At 40.7% G+C, this 22,563-nt stretch overlaps 1 protein-coding gene and 1 long non-coding RNA gene across 2 annotated transcripts in view; one reads left to right on the forward strand and one right to left on the reverse strand.

Moving 5' to 3' along the window:
- Window positions 1-1,992: 1,992 nt before the first annotated feature.
- The window catches only part of LOC132539770 (uncharacterized), a 110,959-nt gene continuing 90,388 nt past the window's right edge, over window positions 1,993-22,563 (forward strand). The window contains exon 1 of the long non-coding RNA XR_009551070.1: window positions 1,993-2,041. This is a non-coding gene — a long non-coding RNA (uncharacterized LOC132539770). The remainder of the gene's footprint in view (window positions 2,042-22,563) is intronic.
- IL6 (interleukin 6) lies at window positions 2,181-7,488 on the reverse strand. Its single transcript, XM_007523958.2, has 5 exons — window positions 7,033-7,488; window positions 6,675-6,859; window positions 5,469-5,582; window positions 4,269-4,415; window positions 2,181-2,765 (listed from the first exon to the last, which is right to left on the reverse strand). The coding sequence occupies exons 1-5, from the start codon at window positions 7,049-7,051 to the stop codon at window positions 2,598-2,600; spliced, it is 633 nt and encodes a 210-aa protein (XP_007524020.2). The 5' UTR covers window positions 7,052-7,488; the 3' UTR covers window positions 2,181-2,597.

Genomic DNA, 22,563 nt, shown 5'->3' on the forward strand with positions numbered 1-22,563 from the left:
TACCTGCCTTCCAGTGCTGTTCAGCCCAGGTTCATGTCCCTGCATGGGTGTTGCCATGGCAGTAGGGGAAACTGGTACTAAGGAGTAACACACATAAACACCACATACCCTCTGTGGTCTTTGTGTCTCTGTCTGAATGAGAAAGTAGTCTGGGAAGAGTGAAACTACTCAAATATAAGGTCTAGGTTCCATGCGAGGAAAAAAAAAAAAAAAGAATCTGGTTGGCAGTCTATACAGTTCTTATCAGTCAGCTTCCTCACTTACAGATTTTTTTTGGGAGTCATTACTGCCTTCCCCAGGATTAGTTAGATTCCCTGCTATTGGTGACCCCAAGATAGATTCTTAGTGCATCTCTAAATGTCTGTTTCCCATGTTATTTACTTAATGACATGGGGGGCTAAAGCCATGCCTTTCTTGTTCACCTCTGTCCCTTCAGCATCACCTGACTTACACATTTTCATTTGAAAAATGAGCATATTGACTGACTGCTATTTCTCTTCTTCTTTGATTTTACCCAAATTTTGGGAAGCTCCCTTATGATGCATGGTTTGTAGAAATCAAAATATGTGAGTGACTCTTTTCTTGTTTGGCTCTTCTCATTTTTTAACATCTGTGGCTAATCCCTTCCTCAGCAGAACTCTGCTCTTAAAGAAAAGGAGTCTAGGGTTGTTGGAATGGGAAAGCTTTATCAGAACAGAACTTTTATTATATTGGTAGTTGAAGGGGGAAATCTTTATGGAATTTCCAGCGTTGTGTTGAGATGGAATGAAGGGCCATATACACCTCTCCAGATTGCCTCTCTTGAGGTATATGAGAAAAGAGTAGATGAAGAATTTTGCTGGTGATACCACTAGTATGTGGAATATAAGAAACAAAACAAGGCAGCAGATGAGGTGAAACCTAAACAAACCCCTAGACTATGTCTGGAGATCTAAGTTTACTAAGTGGAGTGGAAGGGGGAGATTTAAAGGATGAAGGGGGCCAGTGCTCCCTGGTGAAAGGAGATGGCCATTTTGTAGTGCATGAGCTGTGCTAATTATTTTTAGGATGTGTGAAATTGAATCCTTGAAATACCTATAATTTCGTACATCTCCATTTAACAAACAAACAAAAAAATTAACATTTAAACAGAAAAAAGAACATTGCTGGTGGGAAGTAGAAGTCAACATAGATGTACCAATATGCATAGCCTTCTCTTAGAATCTTTGACTCTTACTAGTATTTTCCCTCAAGAGAAAGAAACATAAATTTATAGGATTTTTAATCTCCCTTTCAATGACCAACAACATATGTCCTGAAAATTGAGATGTGTTATATTGGATCATCTATGCATGTCTCTTTTTTTCATTATTTCTTCTCTTTCTTTTTTCTCCTTTTTTAAAGATTATTTATTTATTTATTTATTAGAAAGGCAGGAGGAAAGAGAGAAAGAACCAGATATCACTCTGGTATATGCACTGCTAGGGATCGAATTCAGGACCTCATGAGAATCTAATTCTTTTTGTGTTTTTTTTTTTTTTGAGAATCTAATTAATTCTTTATCCACTGCACCTCTTCGTGGACCACTATTAGTGCATGCTTTCTTCATTCAACAAATGTTTGTTGGTATTTCCTAAATTTTGTACCATAGGTCTAAGATTCAAAGAAAAATACAAAAATACAATGAATTCTGCCTTTTTGAGAAATTCACATTATGTCTGGAAAGAAAAAATGATCAATTATAACAGACCGATTGCTTCAGTTTTTGAAGACCCTATTTGGAATTGGCCACATCACTATGCCATACAAGTAGCCATGTCATCTTAAAGGCTTTGGGTTGCATCTTTAAATATTTTCGCTGTATTACATTTGGGTTTATCTGCATAATCTGTCAGTTCTATGGGAGGCAATGAGAATTGGGGCCTAGAGACAGATAGATTTGTTATCAAATCTTGGACCTATGCCTTATTTTCGTACTGATAACTCACTCTGTTTCTCATCCCTTACAGAATGTTCAGGAGCCAGGGTTGCCTGATATGCTGGATGTGAGGCATGGAGCAAGGTACCTGACACATAGTAAATGATCAGTTTATCCTTCTTCAGGTGATTGTACCAACTGAAATTTTTTGGGTGATGCTAGTATCAAGAAGCTTGTTTATCTTAAGTTTCCCAGGACACACAGAGACAGTTACTGATTTTTTTAAAAAAGATTTTATTGATATAAAAATGATTTAAAAATTATATAAATACATTATAAATATTTCTTCAAAATATGTATAAATTAACAATTTATCTGAGGTAATCTCACACATTTCAAAAAATGATCTGGCTCTGAAACAATGAGGACATTCAAGCTTCATAGCCCTTTTAAGTTAATTTTTCAAAATTAATACATAAAATATTTCTTGTGGCATTTCATAAAAATATAAATATCTGTCACATAAATTAACTCAGAATCACATATTTAAATATCAATAAATTAAAAAACAATCAAAAATAGTGTCCTAACTCATACTACTAGTTCTTCAGAGAGAGCAGCATAAATTATGTGCCCAGTGGACAGGTTTCTGACCAAGGGAAGGAATGCCCAAAAAGTACAACAGTTCTAAATAGCCAGGCTACATCATCCGAATAGCCCTTACGGTATACTGCAGGAACCTCTCAAGACTTTGCAGGGTGAGGTAAAACGTTGTGTTCATCTGCCAGTTGTTCTGTGATCTCAGCATTTTTGACAGTGTGTCATATTTCACTGGGTTAGGGGTGGTTATTTCATCTGCGTTGTTCTCCTGAGGGGAAAAGAAAACAAACACAACTGTTTAAAATATTGCACATATTCTTTGCAGTGGAGGGATGCTCTAAGCTGTAGGGAGATGTTCAAATTTGGAACCTGACATGTAGGAGGTGATCATAGCAGATTTGTAAGAAGTACATAGTTAAGGTGAAAGAAACTAATTGGGGCCACCTGCGCTGACTCTCCTGATTAGGGAAGAAGGCTTTTCTCCACTGAGCCCATGACACTTTTGTAGCAACTGAACTAATCATTTCTTTGCTGTGTTCATTAAATGGAAATCAATAGCTGAATGAAGAACTTAGAGCTCAAAGGCCTTTTCATGGATTTTTCAGTGACCTCTAAGTCTATTGTTTTTCTCTGGTTTTTGATCAAGTGGTACAAAAACAACCTGTCCATAGACCCACTAGCAAAGGAATAAGTAACTGTGGAAGACTTTGCACCCCAAAGTGTGATCTCAGACCCCAGCAGCACTGACATCACCTGGAGCTTGCTAGACATACAAATCTCAGGTCTCATCTCAAATCTTGCTGACCCTTCAAATCAGGCTCTGCAGTGTAACAAGATCGCTAGGGGATTTGTGCATACATCAAGTTGGGGAAAGCCCTGGTTTAAGGCAAAGAGCAGAAAGGCAGAGGTAGGATAAAGACCTGTGTGCCTGCTTCTCTATGTTATTGCGCTTTGCCTAGCTTACTCACAAGCTGAGCCATCAGGGCTCCGTTACATGGCATTTGAATGGCTAGCTCTTGGTAACACCTCCTTCAATCTTAAGCCATTTCTCTGTACTAACTCTTCTGGCAAAAAGGTAAGGGGGAAAAAAAAAATATCTGAAACTACCATAATGACAAGACTGTCACTTGGCAGTGATTAAAACATTAGCTATTTTTATGCTTTCTGTTCCTTGTTATATGTACAACTTAATGGGGTTGGATGGATTTTCTTCTCTTACTATAGATACCATTTTCTTATTTTCTAAGCTACTAGAAATTGATATTAAAATCCACCTCATTCTATGTAGTTTTCAAGATAGTGGTTGACATTTTTTGCAGAAGAGAGCCAAACACTTTTTAAACTACCGGGAGGTATTACTCAGGGCCTTATCACCTCATCACAGACCCCTGCAAGCGTCAACCCAGCTTTGACCTAGCACGTTATGATTGGGCCCTCCTCAATCGCTATCGAACAGGCCATGGCCGGTGCGCCGCTATGTTCCATCGCTGGGGAGCCAGAGATGACCCGAACTGCCCCTGCGGCTCCAGACAGACTATGACCCACATAGTCAACGACTGCCACCTCTCCAGATTCAAAGGAGGTCTCAAAACTTTACATCAGGCTCAACCTGATGCTGTTGACTGGCTATGGAAGAAGGGCAAACGCTAGAAGAACGCAGGGCTTTTCATTTACATACAAACCTCTCTTTTGAATCAACCCCCCACTATTTAGGCTGCTTTCTTTAAGACTGACTTTTCTATGCCAACTAAAGGGATGAGGATACACTTACCATTTGCTTCAGGATCCGAATCAGGACTTTAAAATAGGTTTGAATATCAATGGCAGTTCGCTCATTAAGGTTGTAATTTTCCTGAAGATAATTGAGGTATGGTTGATACTCTGAGAGACTGGTGGTGATGGTATTCAGGCAGGTCTCCTATGAGGAAAGATTGGTTATTACCAGGAGGATACAATTGACTTTAACAGTTAAGATTACTATAATTGGGAGTTGGGCCGTAGCACAGCGGGTTAAGTGCACGTGGTACAAAGCGCAAGGACTGGAGTAAGGATCTTGGTTCAAGCCCCCGGCTCCCCACCTGCAGGGGAGTCACTTCACAAGTGGTGAAGCAGGTCTGCAGGTGTCTATCTTTCTCTCCCCCTCTCTGTCTTCCTCTCCTCTCTCCATTTCTGTCTGTCCTATCCAACAAAGATGACATCAATATTTACTACAACAATAAAAAAACAAGGGCAACAAAAAGGAATAAATAAAAATAAAAAATATTTAAAAAATTACTATAATTCAGTATTTTCTCTCTATAGTTTTGGGGAACTTCAAAGTTTAGGCTTTTTTTTTTTTTTTGAGACGTTGGAGAGCATCAGTTACCCCATTTTGTGTATCGGGACAATCAGAGACCACACTTCACCAGTTTTACCCAAAGCTCAACAGGTATTGTAATGTGGCAAGGGAGTCCTTCTGGTTCTTCTCTTAATGTTATTTCTACTGGCTGCACTCCTCCCTTTTTGTCAATGTTGTGCCCAAATGTCCCTTTTTATGAATTAGTCAAAATTCAGTGCAGGTTCCCTCCCTGTTTGGAAGAAGAAGGCACAGAGCAGGGAGGTCAGTCCTGGGTTCTGCCAAGGGCAGCCAGAGACCATGGATCCAGAAAGTTTCTTGGACTGTCTTATCCAGGACAAGTTCCTTAAACATACCACAGTGTCTAACATTTGGCAGATGTAAAAACTTCAATATTCAAAGATAATTTGCCTTTAAAACGGTTAAGCTGGCTTACTCATAGCATCTATGTGACATTTATTTTTTACATCTGTACCCCATTTTTTTGCCACCTGCCAGCTATATGTACATAAGTATCACATGTAAGAGTGAGAGTTTTTATCTAGGGAATAACTAAAAGAGAATGTAACATGTGCACTCAACCAGGTGCACCACCACTCAGTCCCATAACTAAAAGAATATATGATGAATTTGTACCTTGTTGAACCCAGATGGCAAACATCCTCCATCCTCTGTTATCTGTGGAAAATTCAGGTTGTTGTCTTCCAGGGCCACCATACCATTTCTGCACATGGAGTGATTTTCACATATCTGGGGAAGGAAAAAAAGGCTTATCATATAAATGTCCCTAAAACACACACCACTAGAGGGCCAGTTGATGTTCTGCTGTTCTACCATGGCCAGTAAGTTCTCTAAGAACTCTAAGGACAAATGAAGCCAAATCACTAGCATCCAGGCAAGCAATGACCAAGGGCACATTAGGATGCAACTCCAGACTTACCTGTGACTTCACTTTGTTACTTAACCCATCTCAGTGTCCCTGGCTCCTTAAACTGGGGATAATAGAACACCTCTTTTATAAAATTGTGTTGAGGGTCAGATATACTATTTGTATAAAGTATCCAACACATAATAGGTACTTAGTTAATAGCTATCCTGATGATCATTGGACAAACATAATTCAAGTCATGAAATATTATAGCTAGAAGGACCTGTGAATTCATCTAGTTCAGTTCCATACAGAGGGGCGCCCAACCCAGAGGCGTCAAGAAATTAATTCAAGGAGAGAAAGCTGGTTCGGCAGAGTAAGAATTAGATTTGGGGCTCCCAGTCATTGTCCTGTGGCCTTTCTTTCCTACAAAACAGACAAATTCCTTTGCGTTTAAAGCTTGGGAACAACTTTGACCTACCTATGATTTTACCAGCTTACAGGTGATAAGGCATGCATTTCATAGACAGAAATGGCTTTAGGACATCCCTAGTTAGTGGGCTTGCATAGCCTAAAGGTTATGTCCTGAGGAACTGAACATTCATTTCAGGTGGCACTCTTCTAAGCTTCTTAAAGTTCCCTGGACAAAAAACTAACAGACTATATTTTTTTGATTAGAGAAGTGGAGAGAGTACTGAGAGGCAGTGGCCCACAGATCCTGCCAAATGTGAGGCTGGGAATGAGCCAACAGCCATGGGTTCTAGTCCTATTCGACATTTTCCAGGAGGGGAAAGAGCAACAGCAGAAGAGATAACAGAAACGGGTCTGTCCCATTGGACGCAAATCAAGACAAAATTGGAGCCCATTAAAGATCACCCAAAATGGGTTTCAGTCCACCAGTTCATGCCAAGAAGCTAGGATAGGAATGTCCACAAAGGCATATATATATTTAACCAAAAGTCAAGTCTACGTACCTCCTGTTTCAGTTCAGAGATTTTGCCGAGGATGTACCTAATGCTCCCCTCAGTCTTGGATGAAAAGGCGGTTGTACTCAGGGTGGCATCCCCATGAGAGCTGGCACTGGTGGTTTCATGGATGGGGAGAGCAGTAGCCATCCCCAGGAGCAGCCCCAAGGAGAAGGCAAGTGAACTGAAGATGCCTGTGCGGGAGGGGAGGGAAGGCAGAGCAGCCAGTGAGCAGACCGGACAGCTGGGGGAGCTGTGCTTCTGGCTGCTGGCTGCCTGCCAGTCAACCAGCAGCGGACACACACCCCCTCCCTCAGACAGGCAAGTCCGCCAGACAGTTCCAGGGCCAGGGATTTCCTTCACTTACTTGTGGAAAGGGAACTCATAGCTGGTTTCCTGGAGGGCAGATGGAGCTCTCTTTCGTTCCTGGTGGGCTCGGAGGCTAGAATGAGTCTCAGGCATCCCCAGCCTCATATTTATTGTGGGTTGAGGCTCTAATTTTGAGACTCATGGGAAAATCCCACATTTGATAAATCTATGTTGGAGGGTGGGGGGGGGTGGGGCTAATGCGGGTGCGGCTGATTGGAAACCTTATTAAGATTGTGCAATGTGACGTCCTTTAGCATCATAGGAATCATAACCGGGGGGGAAAAGTGCCGCTTAGGTCATTACTGAGGCTAGCCCTAAGAAGCAGGATCACTCTTCCTTTACTTTCTTTTATTTCTTTCCTTTTTTTTTTTTTTTCTTTTAGTGACTCAGCACTTTGGCATGTCTTGAGAAAGTAAAGCTGAAGTCATACACGAGGTTTAACAAAAGGGGAGGTGGTAAACTAAAGCTGACTATGATTTATAAAAGAAAAAGACTTCAATTACCAGATTAGCAGGCTAGAATTTAGTCTTCCAGTTTATTCATATTTGTTAAAAAAAAAAAAGCTCTCAGGTGGTCCTCACGTGTTTTTAAACCTATAGCCTGGGGCTACAATTAAGATGATACTAAACTACTGATTCTTCTTATCAGCTATTGATTGCACAACTCTCTGCCCCCTGTCTCCAGCAGTCACCTTTGGGAGACTTTAGGTGTATGTGTGTGTGGGGGGGGTGGGTGACAACACATTTTTGTCACCATGTGCCATCTGCCACTTGCTGTCACCTGCCTCAGCTCAGTGAAGTCAACCCTAACCCTGCTTTCAACTTAATGGCCCCTGGGGCACCGTCCCAGAGAAGACTTTGATCAATCTCTTTGCCCAGGGGCTTGTTCTGTGCTGTGGGTGCTGTCCCACCACTGGCAACAGGTCATCCTATGTATGCACTGAGGAGCCTGGGTGGGTGCTGAGTGTGCTAAGAATCCTCATTACTGATGCTCATTTTGTTCAGGGTAGAAGTGGGGGTTGGGGGGAATTCTACTCACCTTTTTTTTTCTTCTTTTTTTGATGGGAGGTCAAAGGAGAACCTTGTGCCATTTTCTTGAGCCTTTGTTCATAGCTCCTGCGTGCTGCATAACTTGGCTGAAATCCAGAGGTAGCTGGGAAGAAATCTATTATTACAGATAGGGCTCTAGTCTCTGAATCAAGCTTCCCTCTTAAATGCCTCAGACCTGGTTATTGGGTCGCGCTTGGGCAGGCTTACTCACAGTCTCATTTGGGAGGGAACTTGGTCACATGCAAATGATCCCTAAACCAGACTGCACTACTTTGAGGTCTCTGAAGATTGGCCCTAGCCTGAAAGTAGAGCCCTCCTTTGCACAGAATTTATTTACAAAACACAGAATTAATTTGCAATCTACTTCTTTGGCAAGAAGATGTTTTCAGGCTTCCTAAAACCAGAGTAGGATATTTAAAATATGAACCGATTTTTCATGTTTTGTTTTGCCTAAAACACTTGAAGGGGCCTCCTGTTGGGGAAAGTGAGGTCACTTATTCTTCCTCTGACTTTCTAAGCAGAGGCAGGGCCAATGGTGGTGGCAGGGTTTTAGTTTGAAAATGAAAATGCCCCCAGCTCCCCACCTGCAGATGGGTCGCTTCACAGGTGGTGAAGCAGGTCTGCAAGTGTCTTTCTCCCCACCTCTCTTCATTTTCTTTCTGTCCTATCCAACAACAATGACATTAATAACAACAGTAATAACCACAACAATGATAAAACAACAAAAGGGGAAAAAATAGCCTCCAGGAGCAGTGGATTCGTGGTGCAGGCATTGAAACCTGGAGGCAAAAAAAAAAAAAAAGAAAAGAAAATGAAAATGAGAGAGGGTGACTGAATGGTTTTGCTTTTAGTGCTGTCAGCCTTGAGCAATTTAGACACCCACAGCCAAGTCTGTCTTCTGCAGTCGATGAAGCTGCTAGCTCCCCTGCCACTCACGCACTTAGACCTCTGTATGGTAGGGGAAACACTGCATTTTCTCACATTTCTGTTTTAAATAAAAGACATGACTCAGTACACTTCAAATACTTAGTGATGCAAGAACATAGAGATTTTTTTTAAATTAAATGTTTTTGTTTTAAAGTAGGCAGTACATGTATATGGTAAAATGTTCAAATAGGACTTTAGGGCATGAAAAAGAAAACTATTCTTTTCTACCTTCTTTACCTAGAGGCAGCACATGGCTCACAGTATTTTGAACCATATATTGTGTTACCCTAATCTGGGATTTTGGGAGGCTACCATGGTGTTCACCTTTGCATTTACATTATTGCTTTGTATACACACACATCTATGCAAACATACCCTCTCTGTAATTTCCAGCTAACTGCTGTGTAGCTGAGGACACATAGTAGAACACAAAATCTTGACTCACATAGCTTGGACTTGAAGCCAAGCTCTGCCACTTGCTAACTATATGCCTTTGCTTTAACATTCCTCCCCCCCCCCAAATCTGTGTTCTGTTTTGCTCTTCTGTGAGACTGGGATAATAAGGATAGTTTCTCCCATATTGCTGCTGTGCAGAAAGAATAAAAAGAAATGTGGCAAATCCCTGGCACATAGGGATCCTTCAAGAAGCCCTTGATCTTTGTAACAGGTGGTCTGGGGTCTCAGCCTTGAACACCTCCAGCTAAGCTCCACCAGTCCTCATGGCATTTCACCTATGAGGGAGCCGTGAATGAGCCAGGTCACTGTGTCACTGATCACCTGGGTTCCGCATCATCTTGCCTCTGAAGAAATGATATATAATGTTTTGTTAAAATACATAATGGCACAAAATGGGGGACAAAAAGTAGTTTCTCCTCTTTTTGAGGCTGTTAAGGACCCCCCTAACCCTGACCCCAAAGTTGGTCATTCAGTTTAGAAAGTGAGCTCAGCTCATGTCTTGTGAGAGGGCTTGATTTAACCCTCTGTTTTACGTTTCTGGTAAGTTATATGTGAAGGGAATGCATGTGTGGTTAAGCTGCTTGCCTGCCATCTTGCCTGTTACTAACCTTGAAAGTCTTTCTTGGTGTTAGTGTTTTAGATTGACATTTGCTTGTGGGAGAAATAGACCTTCCCATGCTCTAAAGTATTAATGCTATACCCATAACTCTTCATGATAACTTCCTTCCTTTATATCTAACTTGGAGAGCCTATATCTCTTATTTCATTTGAGTGAGCAGGAAAGAGTGTGTTGCCAGTATTCATTAATTAACACTTTAATTGCTTGATTATACCTTCACTGACTTGAAGTGACTGCCAACTTAGACTTAGAGAAGCAGGACAAATGAGGATATGTGGGGAGAAGGGAAATCAAAGTAGTTTCGCTTCTCTTTCTCTTCTCTTTCCACTTAAATCTAGGGCTGGCCAGTCCTGTCTGTGCCCCTTGGAATTACTGCCTATGACTGCTGGCATTCCCCCCACACACACACACAACCCCCGGAGCCCTGCTCATCTCTGGTTTATGGTGTTACTGGGGCTTGAGCCTGGGACTTTTGCTGCCTCGGGCATGTAAGTCTTTTTGTATAACTGTTATGCGGACTCCCCAGCGCTGCTTTCCAACATGTTGGTAGAGGCTGAGGAGACAGAATAATGGTCATGCAAAAAGACTTCAATGCCAGAGGCACCACAGTTCCTAGTTTCAATCCCCAGCACCACCATAAACCAGAGCTGAGCAAGAATAAAACGACAAACAAACAAGAACCAAACAAACTAAATTGGCTCTAAACCAACATATTGGCAAAATTCAATTCAGAGAGATTGTTAATACATTGCAAGTAAAGAGGGTTGGGAGGGGGATAACTTGGATCTGTTGATAAGCTCTCAGAGGGGTTCTGTTTTCCAGATCTCACTAGCTAATATGTGGTGGTATGCTCTCTTTCTTTTGACTTGGGCTTATGTTGGGTGGGTCTGTAATTCTGCAGGAGGGAGTATCCCAAGGGAAAAAAGGGAAGTAACCGGTACGACAAACTTGCAGTTGTTGTCAGAATGTAGTTTCACTCGTCACTAAGGTCACTAAGTCACAAGAAGTTTGTAAACTGAAACAGTGGGTGATTTAATGGCTCCTTCCAGAATCGAGTCTCACTGAGCAGATAACAGGCCTGTCAGACTCTGGGAAATGTCTCTCCTTTGGGAAAAGTAGTAGTATTACTAGGAGAGAGAATATTACAGACATGTGGTATGCTTATTTGGAATGGACTGGCTGATCTTGGAGGGTAGCCAGGCTTGGAGACCAAACTTTAGAACAGTTCCCAACCTGACCTGGTCTTAGGCCTGACCCTCATAACCTCAGCCCTGATGTCATAGTATAGCTCCTGGCCACATTTTGCAGTGGACTTGGCTTTTCTGAGGGCAAAGGTGTGCTGGGGATGGGTTTTTTTTTCTCTCTCTCTCTGTAGGCAGGGAAAAGACACAACTGTACTGAGGGGTTTCTGATTGAAATCTGTTCAGGAAGAGCATCTTCTTGGTACCCTCATTTTGTTGTGTACAGAGTTATTTTCTCCTGCCAAAGTGGAAAATCCCAGGCATCTTAGAAGGGAAGTGGCCTCTCCTAGGGGCAACAATGGAGACTTTCCCTGCCTTGGAGACCACTCCACTTCTGATGGTCTCCAGGTCTGGAAAAAAAAAAAAAAGAAAGAGTGTCCAGAGTTCCATATGTTTATAAACCAACTGATTTGAAGCTGGGTTGGTGATGAGAAGTTGCTTTGCTAATCCTGAAGGAATCCTGATTGGTCTTGTAACCCAGGTGTGTGTGAGGTCCCCCAGACTGAGTTTCTGGTGCTTGACCTCATCTCCATCTATGGGGTAGACCTTCTGTGCTAGTGGGATATCAGTTCTGTTTTCCAATTAGGAAACCTCAACTTGTCAGCAAGGAACACTGGGTTCATGTTCTTGCCTGCCACAAATCATTTGAACTTTCTTTGGTTTCTTCAGAGGTCTCAGTTCTCTTGCATTCAGTGTCATAGGCAGAAACCAAACATGCAAAAACATGGGTTAGTTTCTATGTGCCCTTTTCCTTCAAAATTACGCTACCAAGAGCCCAGCTGAAAGCATTATATGTGATTGCAAGATCAGGTGATTCTTCTGGTTTGCCCGTGAAATGTTTTAGCTCCATTCCCTACTCTTCTGATTACTTATTTGAAAGAAAAAGCCTCTTGTCTTTTTTGAGCTAAGCCACAGTATTTGCTCTTAGAAGCTAAATTCATGAAGGCAAGGGAAGGTCACTAAAGTCATCGTGGTGGAATAATTTTCATGATATGCTTTGGACACCGAGCTGAATCACAGATTTGAACACTGTAATTCTGAGAACTTGGAGTATGCTATCACTAAAGAGGAGTCTACAAAGATGCATTAAATTATTATGAAAGAATTTGAGCCAGGTAAGTATGTCAAAGGATAGTAGGAGATGTCTTCAAGATATAGACTTCTATGTCTGTTGTTAAGTGTGGGTGTATTTGTAGCACAGAACTCAGTCCTTGATCCACAGATCTGCCATAGCCATGGTGCTGGGGATGCTGCCCTCCCTATGTAAGGTGGCCATAGAGGCTTGTGAACCCAGGAAATTAGGCTGGTGGTCTTAGTCTTCCAGGCTAAAGCTCATTTTGTGCTATAGGGTAACTTCTGGGATCTGTACCAAAGCTGTAAGTTTGTATCCCCTGCAGGGACATGTTAGTTGGGATGACAGTACAATAGCACATATTCTAGAGTGTGTGTTTTCATGTGCTACTTTCCCATGAATGTGAAGTGGTGACAAGAGGTGAAAGTTAGGTCTTCTGTGATGAAAATGCAAATACTTGGAATACTTGTAAATAGTTTCCTCCACTCTGGCATTTTGGAATTGTATTTGGTGATACTTCTGGTGGTGAACTTTAAACAGGAGTTATTTCTCTCCCAAAACTTTGTCAGGGTGATGGTGCCTAGGCATTTGATGCTAATTGCTTCAGATTCTTTTCTAGGATAATCAACAAGACTGTAATACATACTTTCTTTGTCTTAAGTTTGCTCACTGTGACTCCAAGTACAGCCATTAAAGATAACAGGTGTGTATTCTGGAGTAGTTTACTTGTCAGAAAAGATTTGGGTTCTGAACTGTTATCATTTAATATTGTGCCTACTTTGATGGATAGACTTTTAAGGGCTCCACTTTAAAAGTGACTTTCTTGACTTCTCTTAGATTGCAGGATTCAGGAGGCTGAGCTTTTATCCTGCCAGTAAAACTTTTGAAATAATGTTAGAGTTCCCTGATTCAGCCTTCTGTTTCCCCTGGATTGCTGTATACTTGGTTTTTTGAGTGTCATGGTTGGCAGAGATAAAGATGGAAATATTGAATAATTGGAGGATTTGGGGCAGGACACACTCCCATCTGACAACTCCATTAAAGAGAGATTTTCTGAAGTCCCTTCTAGAATTCAGGATTCTGTGATTTTTTTTTTTTTTTTTGGTTTGTTTGTTTTTGGATCCACATCTGCCATACTTAATCCAATAATCCAGAACTCACTTACAACAGAGATACAGGAGTGGCAGACTCTAAATTGGGAAATAATTCCTCAAAATCCAAAATTCTCATTCCAGTCTTCCAGTTCACACTCAAAGACCTATTGTTGGTTTAGGTACCACTTATTTTGACAAGTCTAGGATCTTGTTGGCCTCAGGCAAACTAAATGAATTTGGAAGATATCAAAAACATACAAAATTGTCTTTAGCACAAAAGATGATTACACAAATAGTACATGTTCAGTGTAGAAACTGGAGATTGGCAAAAGGAGAAAAATTGCAAAACAGTCTTATCACCTAGTGATAATCATGGTTAACACTATGTTGCCATAATCCTGGTCATTTTTCTATGTAGCTGTGTACATATAAATGCATAGTAAGTACAAAACTACCAATCCAAAATGCTTTATAACTTGCGATTCTTTCTTTATATTGATTTTCATATATGACATCTTGGGTAGTTCTTTGAGTGTAAGCAATGTAAATAGTAGCTATAGGTATAGCCAAATTGAAAAGGGAAATATCAAATGAGGTTTTTTTTAATGTTTATTGTTATCTTTTTTTTTTTACTATTTATTTTATTTATTTATTCCCTTTTATTGCCCTTGTTGTTTTACTGTTGTAGTTATTATTGTTGTTGTCGTTGTTGGATAGGACAGAGAGAAATGGAGAGAGGAGGGGAAGACAGAGAGGAGGAGAGAAAGATAGACACCTGCAGACCTGCTTCACCGCCTGTGAAGCGACTCCCCTGCAGGTGGGGAGCCGGGGTTCGAACCAGGATCCTTATGCCGGTCCTTGTGCTTTGCGCCACCTGTGCTTAACCCGCTGCGCTACAGCCTGACTCCCTCAAATGAGGTTTATAAGTGGCTCCTGCCTTTGTACACTGTAAAGTTTAGAAGACACAGAAGAGAAATTTTATATTGTAATAAGGATAAGATGCATTTTCTCTAGTCTTGATTTCCCAGGGAGGTTAAGTTCTCTTTATTCATGGTTTCTTTAAATCAGTAAGCCATATTGTTTGCTTGGCATCATGAAAGTGAAATTTGCTTTTCAGGTGGAAACTTGACATAACCAAGCTCTGGTCCCTGTGTGGTGGGCATCATTTGTTGATTGGTTTTCACTGATGACAGGATGCCGGAGAGTCATTATGGGCAGTGCCATCATCTCTCCTCATCTGGTGTGGTTCATTTCCTCTGGTACCTCAAAAATTCTCATTGGGTCATGTTTTACAAAGAAAAAAAGTACATCTTGATAAGAAGTTTGTAGTCTTGCAATATTTTTCTCCTTTTCATTTCCAGTTACAGCTGTATCTTTTTCAGTTTACATTTCATCTGGTGTGACTGTGTTGCTTGTGTCAAAAGAAACTGCATTTCCTATGGGACTGAAGGTAGAACCGCAAAGCTGATTTTCTACCTTGATGATGACGAGGGAAGGTGCTTGAGTAAAAGGTAGATAGTTATAACCTTCCCTGAGGGCTCAGAGATGCTGAAATGAGATATTACTTGGTATTTCAATATCTTCAGTACTGATCTCGATAACAGGACATTTACAAGCAACTGTTGAGGAAGAGTTTGGGTGTTCAAAATGACCTGGGTGGATTCTTGGCCCTTGGATTTCATAACTTGAGTATAGTCTTCTTTCTAAGATATTTTGAATAATTGCAGAACCAAGCAGATACTTTTTGGATGTCAGGTGCTTAGTTATATTTATTACACACATTAATTCATTTAAATTGATTCTATGGAAGAGTTTATAGATGAGAAAACTGAAACTCAGAGAGCTTATATGGTTTACAAAAAATAATGTAGGCTCCCAGAATCCCGAAGAAGCTTTCTGATACTTAAAAGGAGATATAAATTGTGGTGGATAAGTTTGGCATAAAGTTGCCAGGTGAAATGCAGTATACTCACGTAGATTTCATATATAGGAGTCATTTTTAGTATGAGTTCAGTATATCACATGGAGCATATTAATGCTCTAAAGTATTCCTGCATCTGAACCTCAAATCTTGGCATCCTATATTTTAATTTTTAAATTAGTTTTTAAAGTAATGATCTACAGGAAGGGACTGGGAAGAGGCACACCTAGTTGCATGCACATGTTACAATGAGCAAGGACTCTCGTTCAAGCCTCCAGTCTCTCCTTTTGTTGGGGAGCTTCATAAGTGGTGAAGTAGTTCTTATCTCTGTCTCTCCCTCTCTATCTCTTCCTTCACTCTCAATTTCTCTCTATCCAAAATAATAAAATAAAATATTATAAGATTACATGAGTACAGTTCCACACCGGAATTCTGTACTGCCCCAGTGCTCCCTTCCCACCCCCATAGTTCTTTCAACATCTTAGAGACATTTTGGTCACTCTTATCTCTCTCTTCCCTCCTTTTTTTCCTCCCTTTCTCTTCTCTTCCCTCCCTCTCTCCCATTCTCTCTCTCCCATTTTATCTTTCTGTCTCTCTCTCTCTCTCTTTCCCAGGTCATGTATTTCTTTTCTCTAAATCCCACAAATGAAGAAAGCCATCTGGTAGTTGTGTTTCACCTTCTTACTTACTTCACTAAGCATTATCACTTAGTTACATCTATTTTGTTCCAAAGGATACAATACCACCTTTTCTGATTTCAAAATAGTATTCCATTCAATATATTGGTTAAAACTAGCACACTTTATTTCATGGCTAGACTGTAGTGGCAGGGACCTAAACAAAAGTGAAGGGGATGGGGAGTCAAAGTAGGTGGTTTGAGAAGGACAGTGATGTGATGGCAGTATTTAATCTGAGTGACTAGGAAGATGAGACTGGGATTAGAGAGGGAGGTAGGCTTGGGAATTGTTGCAACTATCTCAGCAGCCCCAAACTAGGACTGAACCTAGAAGGGGTGTGATGAGACCAACTGACTCAGTCTCAAGGAAGTGTGATTCTCACTGGTAGCTTCCCTCATGTTAGGAATGATAGGAATATTTATACCATAGAAATTACAGGTACGAGAGCTGGGCAGTGGTGCACCCAACTAAGTGCACATAGTACTAAAGGTAAGGATCTGGGTCTGAGCTCCCATTGCTTCACCTGAGGCAAAGCAGATCTGCAAATATCTATCTTTCTCCCTCTCTCTTCCCCTCGTCTCTCAATTTCTCTCTGTCCTATCTAATAAAATAGAAAAAAAATGGCTGCCAGGATAACCTTGGAGGGGGGAAAAAAAAAGAAAAAAAATTACATGTAGTACAACACCCCCCATGAAAGCTTCTTGCTAAATATTTTCAGCACACCAGTGAGTACAAAAGAATAGAGTAGTACTTCAAAGGCAAAAATTAGTTTAGTCCAGAGATTGATTCTTACACAGCTACTGTTGAGTGTATAGAAAAAAGCAATTATCAAAGTTACTAGGAACTATTTGATTTTTTTTTTTTACATTTTCAAAATAATTGACTTTAAAGCCTTTTTGAGGAAAGGAATTGTCTGGTCAAAGAATGTCACTTTTATAAAGGCAGCTTAAGTAAAGGCAGCTGTCTGTATAAACAAGTAGGTACAGGCTACCAGCTGGGTTTAGGAAAGTCAGACTGTTCATAGAGCAGAATTTCAGTTCTACAGCTTTATATGTCCTTGGATTCCCCCAGCTTTCTCCAGCCAGGTACCATTTCATGCTATAAAGAGAAGTATGAGGAGAGGCTGAACTTTTCTTTGAAACTTAACCCAAGTTAGAGTTAGAAGATTGGTCACAGTGGCAGTTAGATGCAGTATGGCAGTAGCTCAGGGGTTATAAATTTCTGCTTTATCATTGTCCATTCATAGCCAGAGCTGATGAATCAACAGTCTAGCTTTAGGACCTGTACTGGACAGGATGAGGAAAGCCCTGAAACATTCTTAGGGTCCCTAAAGGATTACTTGTTGGATCATAAGTTTAGCTCTTTACTGTACCAGAATCACACAGAATTACTTCTCCTACTGTTATTCTTGGCATTGTGTCTATTGCCTGTGTTCTCCTTCTGATTCATCTCCGCTACAGCTCAGTTGCATATTTCTAGGACATTACATTAGGAAAACAAACAGTACCATTAAATTCAACCTTCTGCCCTTTCTAACAGTGCCCGCTGATGACAGGAACCTGGTTGATACTTTACTGTATCATAGCCAAACTTCAGAATATTGAGTAAAACATAAAACCCCCAGACAGAAACTTGGTTCTTTTACATGGCACAGCTTCCAGGCAGAACACACAAGGCCCTATGCTGCTTTTCCTCCCTTATTCTTCAACGGATGTAAGTCTTTTCCTAACAGTTTCAGTGACATCTTGCGGATACTGTGACGTCTCTCTTCTGAATTTCCATCAAGACTTGTGTGCCTTTGATCCTCTGGGATTCAGACCCATTTCCAGGAATAATAAGGATTCTCCTTTGGGTTCTTCTGCAGTGTCATATTCTGTACTAATCAGTTTCCTGGCAATGCCATGATGGTACAGGCTCTAGAGATTAACTGGGTCAAATTCCTATTCTGTAATCTATAAACTGTGGTCCACTGGGAAATATTGAACATCCCAGTCTCATTTGTAAAGCAAGGGTAGTAATAACATCTTACATCATAAGGCTTTGTGAGAATTAATTAATTAATTAATTAGACCAGAGCACTACTCAGCTCTGGCTTATGGTGGTGCTGGGGAATAAACCAGGGACCTCTGCAGCCTTAGGTATGAAAGTGTTGGTGCGTAACCACTATTGCTATTTCCCCAGCACCCCTTTTTTAATTTGTGATTTGCAAAATTATAAAATAATGGGGGCATAATTCTACATTGTTCCCACCACCAGAGCTCTGTGTCCCCATTCTCTCCATCAGAAACTGCAGTGGTTCTCCCAATGTCATAGATGGGTGGACTATTATTGCTATAACTGTCTGTCTGTCTGCCTATCTATCTACCTTTCATCTACCTATCTATTTTTTCCCACAGTCCTATCTTCTCTTCAATTTTAAGTCACACCTACACCTATTAATAGTTTTGAATGTCTTTCCTTTTTCCCTCTTCTCTCTTCAGGTCCTGATGGAATTGGATTTCATAACCCTTCAGTTATCTTCCCCTAACATTTCTCCCCCTCTGGGAGTATGAACCAAAATTCTTTTTTGGGGTGCAGAAAGCAGGAGTCCTGGCTTCTGTCATTGTTTTTCCATTGAACATGGGTGTTGGTAGGTCTATTCATACCTCCAGCCTGTTTCTATCTTCTAGTGGAGTAGGGCTCTGAAGAGGTGAGGTTCTGGGACACATTAGTGAGGTCATCTCCCAGGGACTTCAGGATGGAGTCATAGTAGCATCTATAATTTGGTGTCTGAAAGGCAGTAAGTTATAGTGCAGGACAATTTGTTTAATAAAAAGAAACAAGAAAGGAATTAAGCAGGTGAGAATAGGGATTTCGGAGTGGTAGCAAGCTAGGAAGCCTCATTTAGGTATGTTCTTAGGCGACCATGACTTTAGTGATTTTTTTTCTTTGAGTTTGATAGTTAACATGGAGGTGGACTAAAAACTGTCAGAGTTGAGACTAGAACTATAAAGCTGGGTTAGGGTAGAGAGTAGCTCCCATACTTGAAGGAAATATATAAATACAGTTAACTGTTTACCCCACCAATTTGTCTCAGGGCTTATATATATTCATTTTTATCATAAAATCCTGTATAACCTCTAACTCCCTGTCAGTCTGAGCTCACAGTCCACGGTCACAGCTCGGAAGACTCTAGGCTGTACTTATTTCAGGTCCAGTCTTCCACAAGTGGCAGGATAGGATGACCTAGCCTTCCTTCGGAAAGTGGGAACCCTTACCCTAATTACTTTATGGTGAGGGCAAGGTCTTGGAGAAGGCATTGAAAGGGCTTTGATGACATTTCTGATGGAAGTGACCACTGATGGTGGAGAGAGGGGTCTGTTAGAAGGCTAGGCCCATTGTATCTATTGAGGAATCCTAGGATTCCTTGACTTGGGCCCCAGGTGATGGGATGACATGATAGTGACCAAAGAAGTCATCATTAAATGATCTAATCTCTTGCCCTTTTCTTGCTTTTATAGTCCCTTCTTTATCTGACAAGTTTGGAATTTCTCCCAGCTGTTAAAACATTGAGTGTCATTGTGTGGAATTGTACCCCTCTTATCCTATGGTTTTTGTCAGTGTTTATTTTTTATAAATGAAAATTAAAAAAAAAAAGAATTCATTTAGTGACCTGAACGTTGTCTGAAACACAGTAGGAACTCAGTAAACATTAATGTTGCTTTATCTGCACTTGACTGAGAGTTTACGAAGAGCTCCATCTTTCGAGGTCAGCGAAGAACACAATTTTGAGCAATACTGATAAATGAATGAAATGAGCTAGACTGATGAGTGAGCAGGCTTATAAATGAATTAAAAGACAGGTTTCCTTTCAACTGATTAGTTGATAATAACCATCAAAAGCTTAGAAATAAAAAATACTTCAGTTCATAAAATTTTCTTTTTGTACATGCTTTTTAAAAAAGTCATAAAGTAGGGGGCTGGGTGCTGGCACAACCAGTAAAGTATACAAGTTAACATGTACAAGGACCCAGGTTTGAGCCCCTGGTCCCCACCTACAGAGTGGGAAGCTTTGCAAACACTGAACCTAGTGCTGCAGGTGTCTCATTTTCTCTCTTCCTATCTATCTCCCTCTCCCCACTCAATTTCTCTTTGTTTTATAAAAACAAACAAAAACAAAAAAGAAAAAAATGGCTACCAGGAGTGGTGGATTGGTTGTGTAGGCATCATGCCCCAGCAATAACTTTGGCGGCAATAAAAAAATGATAAAAATATGAAGTTTTTTCTTTAATATTTATTTATTCCCCTTTTTTTGTCCTTGTTGTTTTATTGTTGTAGTTATTATTGTTGTTGTTACTGATGTCGTCATTGTTTGATAGGACAGAGAGAAATGGGAAGAGATGGGGAAGACAGAGAGGGGGAGAGAAAGATAGACACCTGCAGATCTGCTTCACCTGCTTGTAAAGCGACTCCCCTGCAGGTGGGGAGCCGGGAGCTTGAACCAGGATCCTTATGCTGGTCATTGTGCTTTGCAGCCACCTGTGCTTTGTGCCACCTGCACTTAACCCGCTGTGCTACTACCTGACTCCCCAAAAGATGAAGTTTTTAAAGAAGATTATAAAGTAGGATAAGCAAGATAACTTACCTGGGAAGGTACCTGCTTTGTCATACTCAACCCAGCTTCTACTCAGGTCCTTACTATGCTTTGGTGCTTTGTTGCATCCTCTCTCTCTCTCTCTCTCTCTCTCTGACTGGAGTGGTGAAGCCCCAACAAAAGATAATAAAGTATTAAGCAGATACTATTTATTTTATGCTGTTATTAATACTTTGCACAGGTGATATGATACAGGGAAAAGAAGGGAAGAGAAAATAGGAGAAAAGCAGCTTAAAACCAGAAATGGCTATCAAAAATGTGAAGACTAACAGATTTAATTTTGGTTTTAAGTTTATTTACTTATTTATTCATTTACTTCTGCCTCCAGGGTTATCGCTGGGGCTTGTTGCTGGCACCACAAATCCAGTGTTTCTGGCAGCCATTTTTTTCTCCATTATTATTGGCTAGAATGAGAAGATAGAGAGGGAGAGACAAAGATACTTGCAGACCTGCTTCACTGCTGCAGGTACGGAGCCGGGGTTTGAACCCGGATCCTTGTGTGGGTCCTTGCATTTATGTGCGCTTAACCAATTTATGTATTTATTTAAAATTTAAATTTTCTTTTTTTATTGAATAGAGACATCCAGAAATTGAGAGGGAAGGGGGTAATAGAGAGGGAGAGAAACAGAGAGACACCTGTAACACTACTTCAATGCTCACAAAGCTTTCCCTCTGTAGGTGGAGACCATGGGCTTGAACCTCGGTCCTTGTGCATTGTAACATGTGTGCTCAACCAGGTGCACCACCACCGAGCACTTATTTATTTATTTAAGTTTTTGTATAGGTAACTCCTACCTGCAACATAAAATTTATTTAAAAAAATTCATCAGTGATTTAATAGTGATCTGCAAGACTATAAAATGACAGGGAAGGGGCTGGACAATGGCACACCCAGAAGAGAGCATATATTACAGTGCACAAGGACCCTAGAGTTCAAACCCCCGGTCCCTACTTGAAGGGGCCAGGGCATTTTTAAGGAGAGGTGAAGTGGTGCTGCTGGTGTCTCTCTTCCTCTCTATCTCCCAGTTCCCCTCCCAGTTTCTCTCCATCTTTATGAATCGTTTAATCAATAAATCTCAGCAGCAACAAACAAGAAAATAAAATAGAAAGATATAAGGAATATAGTCCCACACCACACCCTGCACCGAAGTTCTGTACTCCCCTGCGCACCCAACGATAGCCACCATAGTTCTCTCAAAGGCTTAGAGTTAAGTTATTTACTATATATTTTTTCTTTGTAAGTTCATGTGTTTTGTTTCCCTGCATTTCACATATGAGTGAAACCTATGACATGAAATTTGAAATAGCTCAATTGGTAGAATATGAACCAGACTTTGATGCCCGAAGTTCCTGATTTGATCTGTGAAAAATAAATCACTTACATTATTCTTAAATCTGTTTACCTTTTAGGAGAACAAGAATTTATTTATCCTTCCTTTCTCCTTCTCCTTCTCCTCCTTCTCCTTCTCCTCCTCCTCCTTCTTCTTCTTCTCTTTATCCTTCTACTTCCTCCTCTTCCTTCTTCTCCTTCTCCTCCTCATCCTCTTCTCCTCAACCACTTTTCTTCCTCCTCATTTCTCCTCCTCCTCTTCTCCTCCTCCTTCTCCCCTCCTTTGTCTCTTTCTCCTCCTCCTCCTTCTCCTTCCTCTCTTCCTCCTCCTGCTCCTTCTCTTCCTTCTTTTGCCTTGTGATTCCTTCTAGCTACCCCATAGCAAAATATTAATTTCCCCTATTATTTGATTTCTCTTCTACATATTAAGTTCACTGTTTTATGCCTTGCTTTCTTTATTTAAAAACTCATTCCTTTTTGGGAGATAAAAGGCTGCCTCTTTTCTTTCTT

This window comes from Erinaceus europaeus, chromosome 8, assembly GCF_950295315.1.
Source record: "Erinaceus europaeus chromosome 8, mEriEur2.1, whole genome shotgun sequence".
In the NCBI taxonomy this organism is placed as follows: Eukaryota; Metazoa; Chordata; class Mammalia; order Eulipotyphla; family Erinaceidae; genus Erinaceus; species Erinaceus europaeus.

Coding starts and splice junctions, on each gene's coding strand:
- IL6 (XM_007523958.2), bottom strand. Junction 5,583..6,674: donor TCTCTGAACTGAAACAGGAG/GTACGTAGACTT, acceptor TTCCTTCCCCAG/ATATGTGAAAATCACTCCAT. Junction 2,766..4,268: donor TTCGGATCCTGAAGCAAATG/GTAAGTGTATCC, acceptor TTTTCCCCTCAG/GAGAACAACGCAGATGAAAT.